Genomic DNA, 22,370 nt, shown 5'->3' on the forward strand with positions numbered 1-22,370 from the left:
TTCTCCTGCCCACCAGCCCCCTAAACTTTTCTGTTAAGGGCTATTAAAATATTCCAAAAAGTCTTAAGTCTGATACATTTTAACCTTCTCCTCGTGACAGGTTTGTAACCCGATTCATTGACTTGGACGGCCTGTCATGTATTCTCAACTTTCTAAAGACCATGGACTACGAGACCTCGGAGTCTCGAATACATACCTCTCTCATTGGATGTATAAAGGCGCTAATGAACAACTCTCAAGGTCGGGCTCACGTCCTGGCTCATTCTGAGAGTATTAATGTAATTGCTCAGAGTCTGAGCACAGAGAACATCAAGACGAAGGTGGCTGTGCTGGAAATCTTGGGCGCTGTGTGCCTGGTTCCCGGGGGCCACAAGAAGGTTCTGCAGGCCATGCTGCACTACCAGAAGTACGCCAGCGAGAGAACCCGCTTTCAGGTGGGTGCTTCCTTGCCACTTCTTCGTTCCTGCCTTCAGACCAGTGCCTTTCCTGGCCCCGAGGGGGGAATGTTAACTTGAGATTTTCCCCTGCGGTGAGCATTCACGATGGGACTTCAAGCATTTCCTTCTTCTTAGAGTAGAATGTTCTTTCTGTAGTTGATCAATCTGGGGTTGTGGATTTACAGTAGTCCCCCCCTTAACTGCAGTTTTGCTTTCCACCGTGCTAATCACCCGAGGTCAACTGCGGTTAAAAAATATTAAATGGAAAATTCCAGAAATAAACAATTCATAAGCTTTAAATTGTGCAGCTGTTCTGAGTAACATGATGAAATCTTGTGCCATCCTGCTCATTACCTCCCAGGATGTGAATCATCCCTTCCTCTAGATACCCACACGGTATACAACACCCAGCCATTAATGTAGGAAAAACATAGCCTATATAGGAGTATATATAGGGTTCAGTACTATCCATGGTTTCAGGCATCCACTGGGGATGTTGGAACATACCCCCAGTGAATAAGGGGAGGCTACTGTACTGAACTTAAAAATGTAGCCCTGCTTTCTACACATTATATAAAACACTTTTCGATCCACTAAATGGGCGTTCCCTGAAAATTTTATGTGTTGCCAGTCTTGATTTAGGATCAATATAAACAGTGAGATTATGTCACCACATTGTTTATACTCAAATATAAAAAGTAAGCAGAGTTAACAAAGCACAGTCTTTTGTACTTTGTATACATGTATATGTAAACATATATGATGTAAGAATTTTGAAAGTAGAGTTTTTAGGACTAATCTTAAGGAAAAAAAGGTAGCTTTCTATGGATCAATGTAATTCTGACTAAACACAAGCTCTTAAAAATTAACTTCAGAGTATTAAAAAATTAATAAAATGAGTATAAGGTTAGTAACTATTCAGTCCTTTGTTTTTACATCTGTATCCTTTGTAGACATTAATTAATGACTTGGATAAAAGCACGGGGCGGTATCGAGATGAAGTGAGTCTCAAGACAGCCATCATGTCCTTCATCAATGCAGTGCTAAGCCAAGGCGCAGGAGTGGTAAGAGCCTTCTGTACCACAATTTAAAACATATATTATTAAAGAATAATTTTTTAAAAAGATTACCAACTGTGTAGTCTAAAGAGCTTAAAAATGTATTCCATCACCCTTTTACTTTCAGGAAAGTTTGGACTTTAGACTTCATCTTCGCTATGAATTTCTGATGTTGGGAATTCAACCTGTAATAGATAAATTAAGGGAACATGAAAATTCAACATTAGATAGGTAAGTCACACTATTATGAGATAGTTCATGTGTTTTCCATGTGTATAGTGCCAGTCTATGAACTACTTGTGACCTAAGGAACTTGTACCAAAATGTTAGACCAGGTAATGATGTTTTTATAGTAAGACTTTCTCGATGAAAGAAGCAGCACTTGTGTAGAGAACTTAGTGTAGGTTTTGGCATTAGACTTGAATCCATATCCTAGTCCTGCCACTTACCTGCTATGTGTTCTGGTCAAGTTACTCAGTTTTTCTGAACCTTGCTGTTTTTATACGTAAAGAAATAGTGATGATGACAATAACACTATTCTGCAGGGCTGTTATGAAAGCTGACTATAAAACATGTGGAATCACATGGCACCTTTGATAGACATTCTATGAATGTTAATTTCTACTTTCCTGTTCATTTGCTCTTGTCTGCAGTCATTTTACAATTTCTAACATATCCTACCAGCTTTCAGATCTTTCCTTCTACCACGCTTCTCCCTCATTCACACACTCCACCATGCTTTTCTCCTTGATAGTCTATGAACATGTCAAAATACACTTGCCTCAGGGCCTTTGCACCTGCTATTTCCTCAGCATTAAACGATCTTCCCACAGATGTCCAAATCGCTTTTTCCTTTTTTCCCATGCAGAGACCTTTTCCAGCCACTGTGTTCATACTCTTCACCTCACCTCACCTCCCATCATTCTCTATCCCCTTTATGCAGTTGGATTTGTCTTCACAGAACTTATCATTCCCCAGTCAATAACAGGGGCTCAATAAGTATTTGAATGAATAAGTGAAAGGCATGAACATTTCTTTTGTAATCTTTAATTCAGTGGTCAGTCAAGTTAGTTATATGGCCTTGTTTTTCCATAAAGAGATTCCATGAGTAGAATCTGGATTTGGTTGTGTTTGGATTTGATAAACGTTCATGAATTGTCTTCTATGTACTGCGCATCCTAGGCTTTCAGATTTGTCTCTTGTAGGGATCTCATTTCAGTCAGATGATGTCTTTTTTCCTTAGAACATAGTTAAGAGAAGGCATTCAAATTTTGTTGTTGTACTTCTTTTCGAGATATCTCTGAAATTTTAGGAAAGGCCATAGTATTTATGTCCTGATTCCTACGTGCCTGTGTTTGTAGGATGTTCAACTTCTAATAGCTTTTCTTTAATTGTCTTTCAGGCATTTAGATTTTTTTGAAATGCTCCGAAATGAAGATGAACTAGAATTTGCCAAAAGATTTGAACTGGTACGTGTGCTTACAATTATTCTAATTTGACTCAGCAGCTCGCGAATGTCCCTGTTGTAATGTGTGTCATAGAGATGACATGTAACCTAAGAGCAAAGTCAGATTTCTGTTTTGCTATCTAAGTGGCAGGATTAGCTTCTATTTGCCTTGTAATTGCTTACCTTACCTTGCAGGAATGGAAGAACTTGGATGTTTGACTTAGATTTCTTTTTCATATGAAACAGGTTCACATAGACACAAAAAGTGCTACTCAGATGTTTGAGCTGACCAGGAAGAGGCTGACCCACAGTGAAGCTTACCCTCACTTCATGTCCATCCTGCACCACTGCCTCCAAATGCCTTGTGAGTGTATTTGTGACTTAATGCGTGTGTTTGTGAATGTTTGGACATCATCCAAAGGGCTCTGTCTTCTGAACAGTGTGGCTTAGGTTGGGTGCACACCAGGGATTCCAAACCTTAGTTTTGTGACAGCCCAGTGTGTCTCTGCACAGCTTAAGGGGTGTTGTGAAGTTCTCAAAATGAAATGAATTATAACTCGCTTTGATTTTAAAAATAAATATATGCCTTACAACACATTTAGAAGGGGGCAGAAAGTGCCTCTCAATCACGTAAGTGATCATCGTGTGTCAGAATTCCAGAAACGTTGGGAAGGGTTGTAAACATCTGTCTGGTTTTGTGGCTCTGGTGGGTGACCACTGTTGAAAAATATTCATTCAAGTTTTGAAACCAGTTGAAGTATCTCCACTGTTCTTTTCTTTTTTAGACAAGAGAAGTGGCAACACCGTTCAGTACTGGCTACTCCTAGATAGAATTATACAGCAAATAGTTATTCAGAATGACAAAGGTCAGGACCCTGACTCCACGCCCTTGGAAAACTTTAATATTAAAAATGTCGTACGGATGTAAGTTTCTTCTTATTTTGCTACCCTTGAGATAATAGCACCAATATAAGGCATTTGTATTATCCTACTTCAAAATAGCAGCTGGGAGAACTGAAATGTTCTAGAGGTCAGATATGAGTTCCTATATGTATACATGTAATATATGTATGTAACATCTGTGTTTTAAATGGGTTTCAAGCATGCTGAGGACTTTCTCTGCATTAAACAATTTTTCTACCTAGAGAGAATGCATTTAGCAGTGGGCCTTTTACGCTTTTTGTAATGAATGCTCCTTTAACTATTATACAGGTTGGTTAATGAAAATGAAGTTAAGCAATGGAAAGAACAAGCAGAAAAAATGAGAAAAGGTAAATGATGAGGTCCTGACAAGAGAAGAGGTCATGTTACTGGTTATTGGACAACTCTCCTTGCTGTATATTTTAGAAATTTGCATTGATGCTTCTCATTGACTTTGGTGTATAAACAGCCTTTCCCCTCCCCCATGTTTTCAGGGCATTTTGCCTGGTTTTTCTTGAATCAGACTATCTTAGTTGTCATGTTGATTCCCAAATATTTTATCCTTTCATTATAATCATTTTTTGAAGCATTTGCTGTTCAATGTTCATTAATTCAATTTTTCTAAACTACCATTCATTTTTTGAAGCATTTTTGAAGCATTTGCTGTTCAGTATTCATTAATTCAAATTTTCTTAACTACCGTTCATCCCAGCCTTCCCCGTAACTGCTCTTTAAAGCACACTAGATTTTAAGAACTATAATCAGGGACACCAGGGATTACCCAGAATTTTAAAAGAGAAGCACAGGCAACTTGGTTTCAGCAGCCCATTTCTCCACGTGCCCTTAATTTGGCACCAGTTATAAAAAGAGAAATCATGCAGAAAATCACTGACCTTTGGAGATGTACATGTTGTGAAACATTAACAGACCAGCCATTGGTGAGTATCTCAGTATGTCTTTGATATCAACACTCAGCATCAAATGACTTGGGGGGGTCATTTGTGCCTGTCACCATGCCAAACCACTCACAGAATAAGTATAACTCTTCCCCTCCTTCAAAATATTAGCAAATTAAAGTTGGACCCTTTGAGAAAACAGTCATACTCCCGGCCACTACTCTTTCACTATGCTGGTTAACTGACTTCCTTTTCCCTGTCCAAGTGACTCAGTCATATCCAGTGACATACAGTAGCATTCACCATAGTATTCAGTGTGTTGAAAAGATGGTCCAAGAGATGCTGAAGCATTTCCTTTCCTGTCATCACGTTTTGTCCATTGAGCAGAAAAGCAGGCTCACCACTGATATCGGAAAATACCAAATATGAAGTTCTGTTATATTGTGGGTTCCTTATATGAATTCAGATAGGTCTCAAATAAGTGAGGTTGCACATACATTTTTATAAATTAATTCCAGAAACTGCTATAGAAAGAATAGAGACACTGACAACAAGTTAGGGTAAAGAGAGAATTATACCAGAGAAGATGGTCAATGAGTGGTACTTTAGGGATATACCCTAGAGCATGGAGACTCAGGTGTGCAAGTTGAAGAGAGTACTTAGGACATAAGCTTTGGAGTCATTTCAGTCCTTCATGCAGTGGGTATGTTCTGAGTGGCTGCATGGGGCAGGCACGGTGCTGGGCTCTGGGTCTGGGTCTCAGTTCTGCCCCTGACTGACTGTGTGGGTAGGCTAAGTCATGTCCTTTACCCCTCCAGTCTTTGCCTCTGCAAAGTGAAGATCACATCTAACTCACAGGGTTGTTGTGAAGAGTAAATGACAAATATTAGGACTTTAGCATAGTACCTGGCATTTATTAGCTGCCTAGTAAATGGTAGAAAGTTTTGTAGCATTTAGGCAGTTGAGGTGGTACAAGAGGAAATGGCCAAGATCAGCTGGAGGAATAGGATGGTTTAAAGTGAGGTCATGCATAGAGTGCAAAAAAGGAGATATTGTCGGTAAAATTAATTCTTCTCTGTAAGTGTCAAGTAGCAAAGTTCTATTAAATAAGGTACCTGTTGATGAATTTCTCAGAGGGTGGAGGCTGTGAGGAGACAGGAAGTACTATGGACCTGAAAGGTGGAGAATATCTGGGGAGAATTCTCTGTAGTGCCGGATACCCAGTAAGTACTGAATAAAAGCTTAGCAAATGGAGACCATTTGTGGAGATAATCCTTTAGGCTGGAGCTTCCCATACCGGGCACTTTATCAGAATCCTCTAAGGAGCATTTGAAAACCACAGGTTCCTAAGCCCTGCCCCTGATCTATAGAACAGACTCCCTGGAATGTGGTCTGTGAGTCCTGAAATGTCAAAATCTCTCAGGTGGTTCTGAGGCTTGGCCAGATTTGTCAAAGGCTAATGACCAATAATAGGAAGTCAGGTCTTACATTGTCAAAGAGGAATGAAATGGAGATAGAAGTAGGAAAGTGGGATGCAGTGGGGTAGTTTTTAGATGTCGCTGAAGAAGTCAGGGAAGCATCCACAGAGTGGTAGAAGCGGGTTGACGGTTATCTTAACTCCAAGGCTGGTAAAATCCAAGGATTTTAGTGACTTGAACCCTTCTCTGCAAACTCTGATTTTAGAGAACTAAGAAGAGAGAAAGTAAAAGACAGAGAAAGCAAGAATTTAAATGTTATCAAATTCAGAAATAGAGACCAGCTCTGTATAGCTCTGCCCCAGTAGGTTCTATCTCTAGTGGGTTTATTGGTATAAAAAGACTAGGGATTGGGGCCAAGTATTTGAAATGAAAATCTGCAGGCTAAACTTCGTTAGTCCTCTTTTCCAAAGAGTATTACTCCTGTAAGTGCTGGAGTCAGCAGGCGTGTTGGCAACATAAGTAAGCATTATGCTAAATGGGATGCCTTGTTCCGTTATAGCAGGATTGGGGGAGTGAGTGCAACTACAGCTGAGAGCTAATATTTTTCTCCTCATTTTATCGTGATCCTCATGCTCGGCAGGTACTACTGCCCTTAAGGTGTTTAATGCTGAGATAATAACATTTGCTTTCGCAAGTTTTAATAATTGTTTGCCAGCGCATAAAACACTTCAAGTCCAAGGGGCCCTCTGAGGGCAGTGGGAGCAATGACTCCACACTGGGACAAACCCTGGGTCCAGCAGCAGCACTTCCTCCCAGGGCAGGATCCTCCCTTTCAGCCCCTCTGCTAGTGGGACCTGAGCCAGCAAACCCAGCTAATGAACACTGGACTTGTCTAGTTCTCATTTCTAAGCTGTGAAAAGAGGCCCTGTTAATAGTCATTTTCCCTAGTGAGACTAAAGGGCCATTTCTAGGACAGGATTCTAAATTAAATACCAAGCAGGCACCATTCACCTCCACAAATAGTTGCTCACGCCTGTGTTCCATCTTTGGAACTGTGACTCGAGGGCCTCTTCAGCCTTTTACAGAATGTAGTTGATAAAGTTGTTCATCTGAAGCCCCCTCCAAGCACGAGCACCATTGAGCCCATGAGTTGCTCCCTTTGATGGAGAAGAGGAATGATATTTACCTAATAAAGAGCCTCACAATCACCCTCAATCGATCTTCTGTTTAGAGAAAATGCTTCAGCTTTGAAGAGTTCACCGTTTTCATGTCCAGTTGTTTTCATGTGTAGAGCACAATGAATTACAACAGAAATTGGAAAAGAAGGAGCGAGAATGCGATGCCAAGACCCAGGAGAAGGAAGAGATGATGCAGACCTTGAATAAAATGAAAGAGAAACTTGAAAAGGAGACCACTGAGCACAAGCAAGTGAAGCAGCAGGTGGCAGACCTCACGGCCCAGCTCCACGAGCTCAGCAGGGTGAGCTCACGGCCCCGGGCTGGGTCTCCCATTGCTGGGCAGCTGCCAAGGCCTCCTTATCCCAGAGCCCCCATCCTTAAGGAGACATCTCTGCTGGGGGCAATAGAGCCTGAACCGTCTCCTGACCCATCACAGTGGTTGTGCGACCTGTTCCCCCTGCTTACCGTGCACGTTAGCAGAGGTGGTTGGAGGTGTGCGTTTGTTCTCCAATACAGATCCTCTCCCAAGAGCAAGGAAATCACATTAGCTTCTTAACGTGAAAACTGATTGCATGAAAACCAAACTGGAGGATGGTACCAGAAGTGAGAGACACGTGAGCCCTTTGCAAACGAGCCCTAGAGTGTCGCACACGAGGCCACTCAACTTACTGCGTCATTAACCCCACATTCTCAGATGTGTGAATTTCTCCATAATACACATGTTAGGCAAAGTTTCAGACCCTAAAAATCATCCAGTGAATTTACTTCTTCCGTTCATCTCTTCTTTTTCCTATTTTTATTTTTCAGAGGGCCGTCTGCACTTCACTCCCCGGTGGAGCCTCGCCTGGAGCCCCTGGGGGTCCCTTTCCTTCCTCTGTGCCTGGGCCCCTCCTCCCTCCCCCACCACCCCCACCTCTGCCTGGTGGAGCGCTTCCTCCTCCACCCCCTCCCCTCCCTCCAGGGGGACCCCCCCCTCCCCCAGGGCCTCCTCCCTTGGGAGGAGTCATGCCACCTCCTGGTGCCCCCCTGGGTCTGGCACTCAAGAAGAAGAACATTCCTCAGCCCACGAATGCCCTGAAATCCTTCAACTGGTCTAAGCTGCCTGAGGTGAGCCATTAGTTCCAACTTTCCCTCTAATGGGTGGCATTAGCAGCCCACTGTGTTGTCTCTGACCAGGCCGCCCTGGCTGTCAGTGATTTCATTTTCTAGTGTGGACTCAGGATTCTCACTAGCTCAGATATTCAAGTGATAAAGCTTCTGAATCAAGGGACCCAATTTTTGAAGCCAGCTCATTCTGAGCATCCGGTAGAGTGAAATATTTGGGATAGCAGCACTTTGTAAAAAATAACTACATCTGTTCTTTTTGTGTCTAACTATAAACCCCAGCGCTTCTTAACTTGATGTTTGCAGAACAAACTGGAAGGAACAGTGTGGACCGAAATTGATGATACGAAAGTCTTCAAAGTTCTAGATCTTGAAGACCTGGAAAGAACTTTCTCTGCTTACCAAAGACAGCAGGTAAGAGCATGTGCCCTCCAGATGATAAAATAATTAAGGGGTCATGTTCTTGTGCATGATCCCTGGGCCATCTGCCATAACCATGATATGATAGGCATCTTAATTCTAGGCTGTTTGGTCTAGCCTGTTATGTTCCTGCAAACAGCATGGTGTGTGGGTCTGCATGTGCGTTTAGGTTCCTGTCAGTTTGTGTGTGTGTGTGTGCACGCGTGTGTGTGTACATGTTGAAGGTATACAAGCTCCTTGTTAGGGAGCTTCAGGCTCTGGTGTCTTTCCACAACACCGTCTCCACTGGTGGAAGGAACTCTGTATCTTATTGTCACTTGTGCTTAGTCAAAGGGGCCACCAGGGGAAAATAGTAGGAGAGTTACCTAACTTGTAGTGTCACCCCACAGTGTTTGTTTCTGAAGCTATTTTAGTTATAATATTTTTGTCTCAAATGGTTATTATCAGAAGTGGACTACTTATTTGAAATAAATGGAACCTTTTGAAGTATGGGGGTTGGTAAATGACTATAAGTTGGCAGCTAGATGGAACCTAGAAAGAAGTTTTTGCTCTGTCCTGAACATGATCGACTCAGAAGTGGGGCTGTGAAGGCTGAGCAAGTGTGGGGATGGCAGTGGAACAAATAGGACCCGAGGAGCTTCTGAAAAGTGAGCAAACATGATAGTATGAGAACATGCAGCTTGATTTGGTGCTTGCTAACCTGGCCAAGTAGTCAGCATCATTTTGTGAGCTTGGTCACACCTGTGTGGTACCTCTCACCCCCCTCGAGAGGGCATCTTAGTAGAGTTCACAGCAAAGTGGCTTGGTACAGAGAGTCTCAGAAGTACAAGGAAGAGGTGGAGTGGGGTCTTCAACAGTCAATCGGAGGTCTGGGGAGGGGGGGAAGTGAGTCTCAGAGTGCAAGGAGCAAAGTTCAAAGGGTGACTGAGGGAGAGAAATGATGAGAGCAGAGTGTGTCTTAAGGAACAGGAACAGGCAGATGCCAGGCATCTGTGTAGGGGCTTTCCTTGGGTTTTGCTGGGAGGCCCTTAACTCCCGTGTGAATCATTCCCAGGGTGGAGCATCCTCAGACAAGCAGCAGACTTCCTAGTCTGCTTAGGCTTGGCTTGGTTCCCAAGAAAGAGTGTCTCAGAACAGAACTGCCAAGCACCAAGGGAGAAGATGGACTGAGCCTGGGGAGAAAAAACAGCTGAGGGTTTTCTTTTTCAAAATGGCCTTTGATGCAACTAAAATTGAAAAGAAAAAGTAGTACATCTTTTAGCCAGAATATTTTCCCTTAAGTGAGAGAATATTTCTCTGCAGTGCCCTTAATGCTATTTTAATAAAGTACAAAAATGCAGGTAGTTGCCTGCCATGGCAGAATAACTGTAAGATAGGAGCACTCAGCTGGGACCCCTCCCAAAAGTATGACAGCAAACTTGTACAATGTCATAAGTGCCAAATAAAGGAAAATGACGAAAAAGAAGATAGGACATTGTCCAGTTGAAAGCAAGATACCTTATCTTTCAGGGGACAAACAAAAGATGTGTTGAGAGCTCTTGTATGGCAGGTACTTGGACCTGATTCATTCCTGAATGGCCACAACAGGCCTCCTCTCTCTCTCCCATCCCACGAAAGTTTCCTCTGGGCCTTAACATGAAGTAGGACATTAGGACATAGCCAGTTTCCTGGTGGATTCAAATAATCTTCTGACCTAATTACACGTCCTGCTGATTTCCTACTTCAGTTTCAGTCACTAATACTGGTCCATTCTAGTTGCCTAAGATGAAGGTTTGTGAACTTAGAGAAGTAAATAAAAGGAAGAGAAAACAGCAGTATTCCAAATGATGCTATTCAAGTCTGAGCTTGTGGGTTACATTTATTATGAAGGCAGATGGTTGAAAGACCCACGTTTACAAGACTCATAATTAACTGGCTTTCAGCAGAAGGTGCAGAAGGATGCTGCCAAAATGCTCTGGGACAAATATGTGGACAGTTCTCAAGAGCTCCAGGAGACAGGGTTGCAGAAAGCCTAGCCATTGGGTAATTGTCTCCTAGCAACCAATTGCTGTTTAAATAATCAGTAGTCATGCCAGTCAGGATAAACCAGAACATTTCGGTTGCACTTAACACTCAGTAGTAGACTGGTAAGTAGAATCATTTGTGACATTTGCAGTAGAACTTCCCAGAGAAAAATTTCAGCACACCCGCTCAGCTTGACTCAAGTATGTCTCCCCTCTTGGTGTAAGAACATGAGCTGAGAATTTTTAAACCATAAAGGTGTTTCCCAAATGAAGATAATTTGAGCCATTCCATTGAATTTATTGAATGTTGAGAGGCAGAAAATCGAAAGATGAAGACAGACTAGTAGGAACACATAGGATAGACTAAAGGAAATGGGGTGCCTGTCATTGTGTCCCCTAGTCTCGTAACTAATGACAACGTCAAGACCTATACATTTTCATTTTAGTCTTGGCAATGCTCTATATAATTATTGTTACACTTGAATTGCTCTCTTTTCTACTCCCAAATGAATACCGGGAACCCTTTTTTTCAATGATTTCTCCTCTTTCTTCCCTCCAGAGTTATAAAACCCTGGTCGAACTCTCTGGATTTCAGCCAGTTGTGTGGCCAAGTAAATTTCTCAGAGAGGCAAAGAACCCATGAATACCATTGTCTGTGTGCATGCAACAGGAACACTACACAGAGTAAGATTTTGAAAAAAATTTCAAACTTCAGATTAGTATAATTTAGGTGAACACTGATTAATGACATGTAGGAGAGATTTGATATAAGTAAATGTACACACACACACAAGATGTGCCCTGTTGATATGAGAAATATTGAATCATTAAAAACAACAGATATTTTTACTGTCTGCTTTGCATATAAAGTATGTCAAAGGACACAAATGTATTAAACTATTGTGGAGGTCTATAATGCAGCTTATAGTATAAAAGCAGAGATGAGGAAAATCTGCAAATAACCAGAATATAGACTAAAAGATGATAATCAATATTAAGTATCCATTACATTTTTGGTGCTGAATATAATATATAGAGCCCCAATCTCATCAACCCTAATTTTTAGTTCTCAAGGAACTGATACTTATTTGTTCATTTAATCTTCACACGAATTCTTTGAGGTGAGTATTATTCCTGTGTCACAGATAATAAAAATATGGCTCAGTATGTATTCAGTGTCCAGACAGGTGTACAAGTGGCATAATTCTCAGTTTCACTTTGTTCTTATTGATGGCTTTATTGATTATGAAGGTTAGACTTTGTAAAGCATTTTCTTTAACTCCAGTTTTAAGAACAAGATCATTTCTATTCAGGATTTTTTTTTTCCAGTGTGGATATCAAAGGTGTGCAGAGCTGATTATGTAAGCTTATGTGCCACATAAAATGGAATTTAATAGCATACAGCTATTCCCCTGCTCACATTACAAAAGTTCATTTGAAAGTCAATGTCTTGAACCTCAGAACCTCTTTTCCTCATTGAAACTGTACTATACATGATCTCTAGGCCAGCCACAAGAGACTTATTTTAATACATAATGTAGCACATTGCATAGTAGTACTGTCTCAGTTACAATTAAACAACATTCATATTTGTTTTGTGGGAGATTTTCATCTTAAGATGTTATAAATTCACTCTCCCTATACATGCAATTTGGACAGAGAGAAAATGAACTAAAGTACTACATTTACCTAAAGGCACACATATCTCTGGAGCAACAAGTGAACAGCTGGTTATCTCCATTCCTCTTCCCCACTCTTTGCCTGGGGACACCCCTTCTTTATAGGTCCTATTATCAGCACGTGATATAACATTTCAAAGCCTCTCTGCTTTGAAATAGTTACAAAGGATAACTATCCTAGGCTCCAGAATCCAACTCTCCGTTAACATGTCATATACAAGTCATTCTTGGGGTCCCATTTGGAATAGTCAGTGGTATCTTCTGAATTTTTATGAATGGCTAAAGAAATTTCTTTTTGTATTCTTTTTACATTTTTTTATTATCCTGTATATCTAGTTTTTACATTGAAAATTATGTGATTTAGGACATTGATTTCAATAAGCTTTGTCCTTAGTCATGGCATATGAAGACAGGAGATAAAAATTGTAAATAGTGGTTTTTCTTAGGACCAAAGTATAAGGTACAGGTTCTATATAGCTGGACAACATGGTAAGAGTTAATCAAATACAAGGTTTTATATAAATACTAGTGCGTGCATTTCTCTGGAGAGGGATCTCCAGCTTTTATCAGATTTACAATGGGATCTCAACCTCAAAAAGATTAAGAACCATCCATATAAAGGTTGTCATTGTCTATGAAATGTTGAGTCATTATTTCATGGTGAAACCCTATCTATAGGAATTTGTCAGCACTGGCTCCTGAAAATGCAAGCCCCATCTTCCTATTTATGTTCCAAACCCTAAGCCCTACACCAAAAATCATCTGGAAAAATCAGACATCCTGTTAGGTGGAGCCAAATGTAGGCAATTCTATCATGTTTGGCCCAAGCCAATTAGTGAATAATTTAAAGTTTCAAAAAGAATATTAACTTATTTGAAATAGGCCTGGAAGCATCAATATTTTTAACATTCCCCATCTAATAAGCTTTGTGATTTTATTTAAAATGTGATGATTAAAGGACTCTTAAAATAGGGGAATCTCAAGATCTCCAATTAACCTAACTCTCACATGGCATTCCTCATCCTCACCTCTCAAAAGATAGATACATTACTTAGCTATTAACTGTTACACTTAGTGCTGCTGCTGGTTACAAGTGGGAGATCTTGACCAGCTGTGCTTCAACTCAACTGAAAAGCAGGGCAATAGGCAAAAAAAATGGACTTGATCATTGGCTTGAAAGATACAATAATTGTAATGTGTGATAGCTTCCAAGTATGGAGCTCATAAATATGTGACAGGTACTGTACAAAATGCTTTACATGCATATCACATTTAATACAATAAAAATCCGGTTGTTTACTTCATTTTACAGGTAGTGAAACTGAGCCCCAAGTCACATCCTTAGTAAATGCTTGTGGCCTGGTTCCATAGACCACTACAGTAGAGATTAATTTCCAGACAGTGGGAACTTAGGGAGAATGAGTTGCCAGACACCTTCGTAGAAGTTTCTTCCTTGAAGGCCAGACAGGGAGAGCAGGGTCTAAATTCAATTTGCAACTTGTCTCTTTAAGAGAGAAAAGTAGGATAAGATGACCTCATGGAGTTCACTTCACCAAAGTTTTTTCTGCCCTTGAAAGGAGAAACTGCTGTTACAGGGAAAGAGTGCTAAGGAGTTTCAGGGTAAAAAACTTGACAGTTACAACAGGGACAAAAGAAAACTGTGACATCAGAGGAAAGAAAAGTTTCATGTGGTTATCACTTTATTTTTTAAACGCCATTCCAGAAAAGTAATCCCCCCTTGTATGGGTGGAGCAAGGGGAGGATACATTTTGTTTCCCATTCGAAGAATGATGTGAAACAGCTCATCTGTGTAAAATTGGCCTTGGCAGTGCTGCCGGGACCAGTGAGGCCTTAAAGAATCTGCTAAGTAAACGCTGATTGTGTAAGTAATTGGCCCGAAAACTGGGGTGTGTTTTGCACACCGAAGCTTTATTCATGCCATCACTGCAAAAATATGCAAAGAAAGCTGTGACTTTCTCATAACATGTCAATTACTGCTTCCTCTTTCCCTTCTTCACTCCAGGTCTTTTCTATGAACTATTTTCAACAGAGGCTGTTGACCTTGTACGCATGAACAGCCCCAAGGCAGTGGGGACAGGACCACCAATGGCTGCACAGCACATGAATCACTTATTGTCTCTTAATTGCAAGTTCTGTGTTTTTCCTCATACCTACCCAGAGCGCCCACAGACATTGTTTGGACTCTCGGGGAGTACTGAGTGTTGGTTTTACTGACCTATATTGTTGAACTGGTCTTTTTTCTTTTCTTAATCCTTCCTAATGACGCAAGAAGATAGGAGATTATTCCATCCCCTCAAAAAAGCATATTTTGCCGGTAGCACATGACAATGGGAGTAGTTCCCTCGGGTTGATAGAGTTGATTGATATTTTCTGCTTCAAGGGAAAACCATGAAATCTGCTTCATGTTGAATACATGGAGCCCAGTGGTCCTTTCAAAGAGAATTTGTTCCTTCACCACTTTGAGTCTTTTGGGGGTGTTTTAAGCCCTTTCGTTTCTGAATTTGATTTGCCACCATTGAAAACTGTGTACAGCACATGCCATCTTCTCTCTCTACCCTGAACGCTTAATACCCTGCTCTTCAATGTATCTCCAGCCAGACTCTCATCTTCATCAACTCTCATTGCTGCTCCTGGGAGCATAAAATCATCTCTTACCCTGTCACTGATTTCCTTGACCTTCCCCTATTGGTTGCTGTGATTTCTGAACTGCATGTATCTGATTTTCCTTTTCCATGCCTCTGCCATGGCTGTAGGATTTCTTTGTGAACAGTAACTCCAAGCAGGTAAGTGAGCTAAAACCCACACCTTGCTTAATGTAACTCCTTGGCTTACTATAAGCTCAAAATGTCTTGGTTTTCCTAGGGTTTTTTTTTTTTCTGATAGTGTAATACAATGCCTACTTAATTTCACATTGGGTTTCAACTCTTAACTGAATATTGAGAGGTATGCCTGAAATCTCAGCACAATACGAAACAGTTAAAGTTTGGTCACATGGTGCCTCTTATTATAAACTCCATGTTGTCTTTGTTTCCTAAACTGTTATCCAGTTCTAGAACTCTTTGGTTTCCTTACTTTTTTGGGGGGGGGCCAGAGTTCCCTATTTTTTAATCTTTTTTATTTTTTAAATTGGGGTATAGTTGCTTTACAATGTTGTGTTAGTTTCTGCTGTATAACGAAGTGAATTAGCTATACATATACATATATCCCCATATCCCCCCGCCTTGGATCTGCCTTCCACCACCACGACCCCATCCTGCCCATCTAGGTCACCACAGGGCACCGAGCTGAGCTCCCTGCGCTATACAGCAGGTTCCCACTAGCAATTTGTTTTACACATGGCAGTGCACATATGTCAATCCCAGTCTTGCACGTCCATTCTCTATGTCTGCTTTCACTTCTTTCATTTTTTAATGGCATGATCTGTTTTTTAAATTGATCCTGACCTTTAACAAAATCAAACTTGCTATTTATCAAGTCAATCTATGTTTTCACCTTGATGCCCAATTTACTCAAACAGTATTTTATGTATAATTGTTTTATGCCTCTTCCACCATAAATTATGACTGACCCTCATTGCTTACAGCTCTCTGTACAGCAGTAGAGTGTGCCAGTAGTGTTTTATTGTTAATTGAGGTAAATCAAACCAATGCCTTGAACTGCGCCCTCCCCGTTGTCCATCAGGCTCCAGGGTAATGAAAGGTAGCATCTGGGCTTGGGAGCTTCCTGTTGCACATGAAGACGTTTGGGAGGTTTTATTGTTCAGCTTTCTGAGTGTTCAGGATGCAAATGGTTGTGGGGCGAATGGGCCCTGTAAATGGCTGGACCAGCAGTGGCATGTTTCAGCTGAGCTTGATTCATAGTGACAGTCCTTCTGTCTGCTCTCCATCAGGATTTGGGGGACAAAAGGAGGGTACCGTTCATTGATAATTTATGCATCTTCAACTTAGAAGCACTTTGTTCTTCCAAATAATGCTTTTTCAAATGTGGGTGGTCAGCTTTTCTTATTTTCCTTTGTCAACTACATTTTAGCCTTTGTTTCAATTCCACCACTTCCATACATTCCCCTGCTTACCATCTCGGCTTTGCGTGTGTGTGTGTGTGTGTGTACAGCAAATATAAAGGAAAACTGTGTATCTGAAGTTGGAATGTCCCTGTTTGACTTTGATGGATTTCTTTCATGCTCTTTATAGAAAGAAGCAGATGCCATTGATGACACACTGGGCTCCAAACTTAAAGTCAGAGAGCTTTCGGTGATTGATGGTCGGAGAGCTCAGAATTGCAACATCCTTCTATCGAGGTATTGTTGATGTTGTCTAAACATTCCTGGTAGGACCAACTTTCTTCTTTTTTTAAATTTAATTAAATTTAATTTTTTTATACAGCAGGTTCTAATTAGTTATCTGTTTTAAACATATTAGTGTATATATATCAATCCCAATCTCCCAATTCATCTTACCACCCCCCACCCCCGCTTTCCCCCCTTGGTGTCTATACATTTGTTCTCTACATCTATGTCTCTATTTCTGCCTTGCAAGCCAGTTCATCTGTACCATTTTTCTAGATTCCACATATATGCGTTAATATATGATATTTGTTTTTCTCTTTCTGGCTTACTTCACTCTGTATGAGTGAAGTTTCTAGGTCCATCTGCGTCTCTACAAATGACCCAATTTTGTTCCTTTCTATGGCTGAGTAATATTCCATTGTATATATGTACCACATCTTCTTTATCCATTCATCTGTTGATGGGTATTGAGGTTGCTTCCATGACCTGGCTATTGTAAATAGTGCTGCAATGAACATTGGAGTGCATGTGTCTTTTTGTGTGTGTTTTTTTTTATTTTTTATTTTTTATTTTTGGTTGTGTTGGGTCTTCGCTGCTGCACGTGGGCTTTCTCTAGTTGTGGCGACAGGGGCTACTCTTCGTTGTGGTGCATGGGCTTCTCATTGCGGTGGCTTTTCTTGTTGCAGAGCACAGGCTCTAGGCACATGGGCTTCAGTAGTTGTGGCTCGTGGGCTCTAGAGCGCAGGCTCAGTAGTTGTGGTGCACAGGCTTAGTTGCTCTGCAGCACGTGGGATCTTCCCAGACTGGGGCGTGAACCTGTGTCCCCTGTATTGGCAGGTGGATTCTTAACCACTGTGCCACCAGGGAAGTCCCATGTGTGTCTTTTTGAATTATGGTTTTCTCTGGGTATATGCCCAGTAGTGGGATTGCTGGATCATATGGTAATTCTGTTTTTAGTTTTTTAAGGAACCTCCATACTGTTCTCCATAGAGGCTGTATCAATTTACATTCCCACCAGCAGTGCAAGAGGGTTCCCTTTTCTCCACACCCTCTCCAGCATTTATTGTTTGTAGATTTTCTGATGATGCCCATTCTAACCGGTGTGAGGTGATACCTCATTGTAGTTTTGATTTGCATTTCTCTAATAGTTAATGATGTTGAGCAGCTTTTCATGTGCTTCTTGGCCATCTGTATGTCTTCTTTGGAGAAATGTCTATTTAGGTATTCTGCCCTTTTTTTTTTTTTTGCGGTACGCGGGCCTCTCACTGTTGCAGCCTCTCCCATTGCAGAGCACAAGCTCCAGACCCGCAGGCTCAGTGGCCATGGCTCACGGGCCCAGCTGCTCCGTGGCACGTGGAATCCTCCTGGACCGGGACATGAACCCGTGTCCCCTGCACCGGCAGGTGGACTCTCAACCACTGCGCCACCAGGGAAGCCCTTCTGCCCATTTTTTGATTGGGTTGTTTTTTTAATATTGAGCTGCATGAGCTGTTTATATATTTTGGAGATGAATCCTTTGTCCATTGATTCATTTACAAATATTTTCTCCTATTCTGAGGGTTGTCCTTTCATCTTGTTTATAGTTTCCTTTGCTGTGCAAAAGCTTTTAAGTTTCATTAGGTCCCACTTGTTTATTTTTGTTTTTATTTCCATTACTCTAGGAGGTGGGTCAAAAAAGATCTTGCTGTGATTTATGTCAAAGCGTGTTCTTCCTGTTTTCCTCTAAGAGTTTTATAGTGTCTGGTCTTACACTTAGGTCTTTAATCCATTTTGAGTTTATTTTTGTGTATGGTGCTAGGGAGTGTTCTAATTTCATTCTTTTACATGTAGCTGTCCAGTTTTCCCAGCACTCTTATTGAAGAGGCTGTGTTTTCTCCATTGCATATCCTTGCCTCCTTTGTCATAGATTAGTTGACCATAGGTGTGTGGGTTTATCTCTGCACTTTCTATCCTGTTCCATTGATATATATTTCTGTTTTTGTGCCAGTACCATATTGTCTTGTTTACTGTAGCTTTGTAGTATAGTCCGAAGCCAGGGAGCCTGATTTCCTCCAACTCCAATTTTTTCCCTCAAGATTGCTTTAGCTATTTGGGGTCTTTTGTGTCTCCTTACAAATTTTTTTTTTTTTTTTTTTTTTTTGCGGTACGCAGGCCTCTCACTGTTGTGGCCTCTCCCGTAGTGGAGCACAGGTTCTGGATGCGCAGGCTCAGCAGCCATGGCTCACGGGCCTGGCCGCTCCACGGCATGTGGGATCTTCCCAGACCGGGGCACGAACCCGTGTCCCCTGCATCGGCAGGCGGACTCTCAACCACTGCGCCACCAGGGAAGCCCTCCTTACAAATTTTAAGATTTTTTTGTTCTAGTTCTGTGAAAAATGCCATTGGTAATTTGATAGGGATTGCATTGAATCTGTAGATTGCTTTGGGTAGTATAGCCATTTTCACAATATTGATTCTTCCAATCCAAGAACATGGTATATCTCTCCATCTGTTTGTGTCATCTTTGATTTCTTTTATCAGTTGTCTTATAGTTTTCTGGGTACAGGTCTTTTGTCTCCTTAGGTAGGTTTATTCCTAGGTATTTTATTCTTTTTGTTGCAATGGTGAATGCAGTTGTTTCCCTAATTTCTCTTTCTGATCTTTCATTGTTAGTGTATAGAAATGCAAGAGATGTCTGTGCATTAATTTTGTATCCTGCAACTTTACCAAATTTATTCACTAGCTCTAGTAGTTTTCTGGTGGCATCTTTAGGATTATCTATGTACAGTAATCTGTAAACAGTGACAGTTTTACTTCTTTTTTTCCAATTTGTATTCCTTTTATTTCTTTTTCTTCTCTGATTGCTGTGGCTAGGACTTCCAAAACTATGTTGAATAATAGTGGCGAGAGTGGACATCCTTGTCTTATTCCTGATCTTAGAGGAAATGCTTTCAGTTTTTCACCATTGAGACTGACGTTTGCTGTGGGGTTTGTTGTATATTGCCTTTATTATGTTGAGGTAGGTTCCCTCTGTGCTCACTTTCTGGAGGTTTTTTTTTTTTTTTTTTTTTTTTGCTGTGTTGGGTCTTCGTTTCTGTGAGAGGGCTTTCTCTAGTTGTGGCAAGCGGGGGCCACTCTTCATCGCAGTGCGCGGGCCTCTCACTATCGCAGCCTCTCTTGTTGTGGAGCACAGGCTACAGATGCGCAGGCTCAGTAATTGTGGCTCACGGGCCCAGTTGCCCCGTGGCATGTGGGATCCTCCCAGACCAGGGCTCGAACCCATGTCCCCTGCATTAGCAGGCAGATTCTCAACCACTGCGCCACCATGGAAGCCCCTCTGGAGGTTTTTATCATAAATGGGTGTTGAATTTTGGCAAAAGCTTTTTCTGCATCTATTGAAATGATCATATGGTTTTTATCCTTCAATTTGTTATTATCATGTATCACATTGATTGATTTGCCTATATTGAAGAATCCTTGCATCCCTGGGTTAAATTCCACTTAATCATGGTGTATGATCCTTTTAATGTGTTGTTGGATTCTGTTTGCCAGTATTTTGTTGAGGATTTTTGCATCTATTTTCATCAGTAATATTGGTCTGTAATTTTCTTTTTTTGTAGTATCTTTGTCTGCTTTTGATATCAGGGTAATGGTGGCCTCGTAGAATGAGTTTGGGAGTGTTCCTTCCTCTGATATTTTTTGGAAGAGTTTGAGAAGGATGGGTGTTAGCTTTTCTCTAAATGTTTGATAAAATTCACCTGTGAAGCGATCAGGTCCTGAACTTTTGTTTGTTGGAAGATTTTTAATCACAGTTTCAATCTCATTACTTGTGATTTATCTGTTCATGTGTTCTCTTTCTTCCTGGTTCAGTCTTGGAAGGTTATACCTTTCTAAGAATTTGTCCATTTCTTCCAGGTTGTCCATTTTATTGGCATAGAGTTGCTTGTAGTAGTCTCTTAGGATGCTTTGTATTTCTGTGGTGTCTGTTGTAACTTCTCCTTTTTCATTTCTAATTTTATTGATTTGAGTCCTCTCCCTCTTTTTCTTGGTGAGTCTGGCTAAAGGTTTATCAATTTTGTTTATCTTCTCAAAGAACCAGCTTTTAGTTGTATTGATCTTTGCTATTGTTTTCTTTGTTTCTATTTCATTTATTTCTGCTCTGATCTTTATGATTTCTTTCCTTCTACTGACTTTGCATTTTGTTTGTTTTTGTTTCTCTAGTTCCTTTAGGTGTAAGGTTAGAATGTCCATTTGAGATTTTTTCTTGTTTCTTGAGGTGGGATTGTATTGATATCGACTTCCCTCTTAGAACTGCTTTTGCTGCATCCCATAGGTTTTTTTTTTTTGCGGTACGAGGGCCTCTCACCGTTGCGGCCTCCCCCATTGAGGAGCACAGGCTCCGGACGCGCAGGCTCGGCGGCCATGGCTCACGGGCCCAGCCGCTTCGTGGCACGTGGGATCCTCCCGGACCGGGGCACGAACCCGCATCCCCTGCATCGGCAGGTGGACTCTCAACCACTGCGCCACCAGGGAAGCCCCCATCCCATAGGTTTTGAGTTGTCATGTTTTCATTGTCATTTGTCTCTGGGTATTTTTTGACTTCCTCTTTGATTTCTTCAGTGATCTCTTGGTTATTTAGTAACATATTGTTTAACCTCCATGTGTTTGTGTTTTTTACGTTTTCTTCCCTGTAATTGATTTCTGATCTCAGAGCATTGTGATCGGAAAAGATGCTTGATATGATTTCAGTTTTCTTAAAGTTACCATTTGTGACCCTAGATGTGATCTATCCTGGAGAATGTTCCATGTGCACTTGAGAAGAAAGTGTAATCTGCTGTTTTTGGATGGAATGTCCTATAAATATCAATTAAATCTATCTGGTCTGTTGTGTCATTTAAAGCTTCTGTTTCCTTATTAATTTTCTGTCTGGATGATCTGTCCATTGGTGTAAGTGAGGTGTTAAAGTCCCCCACTATTATTGTGTTACTGTCGATTTACTCTTTTATAGCTGTTAGCATTTGCCTTATGTACTGAGGTGCTCCTATGTTGGGTGCATGTATATTTATAATTGTTATATCTTCTTCTTGGATTGATCCCTTGATCATTATGTAGTGTCCTTCCTTGTCTCTTATAACATTCTTTACTTTAAAGTCTATTTTGTCTGATATGAGTATTGCTACTCCAGCTTTCTTTGGATGCCATTTGCATGGAATATCTTTTTCCATCCCTTCACTTTCAGTCTGTATGTGTCCCTAGGTCTGAAGTGGGTCTCTTGTAGATAGCATGTATATGGGTCTTCTTTTTATATCCATTCAGCAGGCCTGTGTCTTTTGGTTGGAGCATTTAATCCATTCACATTTAAGGTAATTACTGATATGTATGTTCCTATTATTGTTTTCTTTAAAAATTTATTTTTATTTTATTTATTTTTGGCTGTGTTGGGTCTTTGTTGCTGCACATGGGCTTTCTCTAATTGCATCGAGTGGGGGCCACTCTTTGTTGCTGTGCACGGGCTTCTCACTGC

The 22,370-nt window shown here is 41.0% G+C and overlaps 1 protein-coding gene across 1 annotated transcript in view; it reads left to right on the forward strand.

Moving 5' to 3' along the window:
- Nucleotides 1-22,370, forward strand: part of DAAM1 (dishevelled associated activator of morphogenesis 1) — a 176,084-nt gene that overhangs the window by 116,449 nt on the left and 37,265 nt on the right. The window contains exons 6-16 of the mRNA XM_082617433.1: nt 101-434; nt 1,391-1,501; nt 1,623-1,726; nt 2,898-2,964; nt 3,189-3,306; nt 3,728-3,866; nt 4,155-4,213; nt 7,469-7,656; nt 8,163-8,462; nt 8,766-8,873; nt 16,773-16,879. Of these exons, the coding sequence (XP_082473559.1) occupies nt 101-434; nt 1,391-1,501; nt 1,623-1,726; nt 2,898-2,964; nt 3,189-3,306; nt 3,728-3,866; nt 4,155-4,213; nt 7,469-7,656; nt 8,163-8,462; nt 8,766-8,873; nt 16,773-16,879 (1,635 nt within the window). The remainder of the gene's footprint in view (nt 1-100; nt 435-1,390; nt 1,502-1,622; nt 1,727-2,897; nt 2,965-3,188; nt 3,307-3,727; nt 3,867-4,154; nt 4,214-7,468; nt 7,657-8,162; nt 8,463-8,765; nt 8,874-16,772; nt 16,880-22,370) is intronic.

The sequence above is a fragment of the Mesoplodon mirus genome (genome assembly GCF_964341445.2).
Source record: "Mesoplodon mirus genome assembly, chromosome: 4".
Taxonomy (NCBI): domain Eukaryota; kingdom Metazoa; phylum Chordata; class Mammalia; order Artiodactyla; family Ziphiidae; genus Mesoplodon; species Mesoplodon mirus.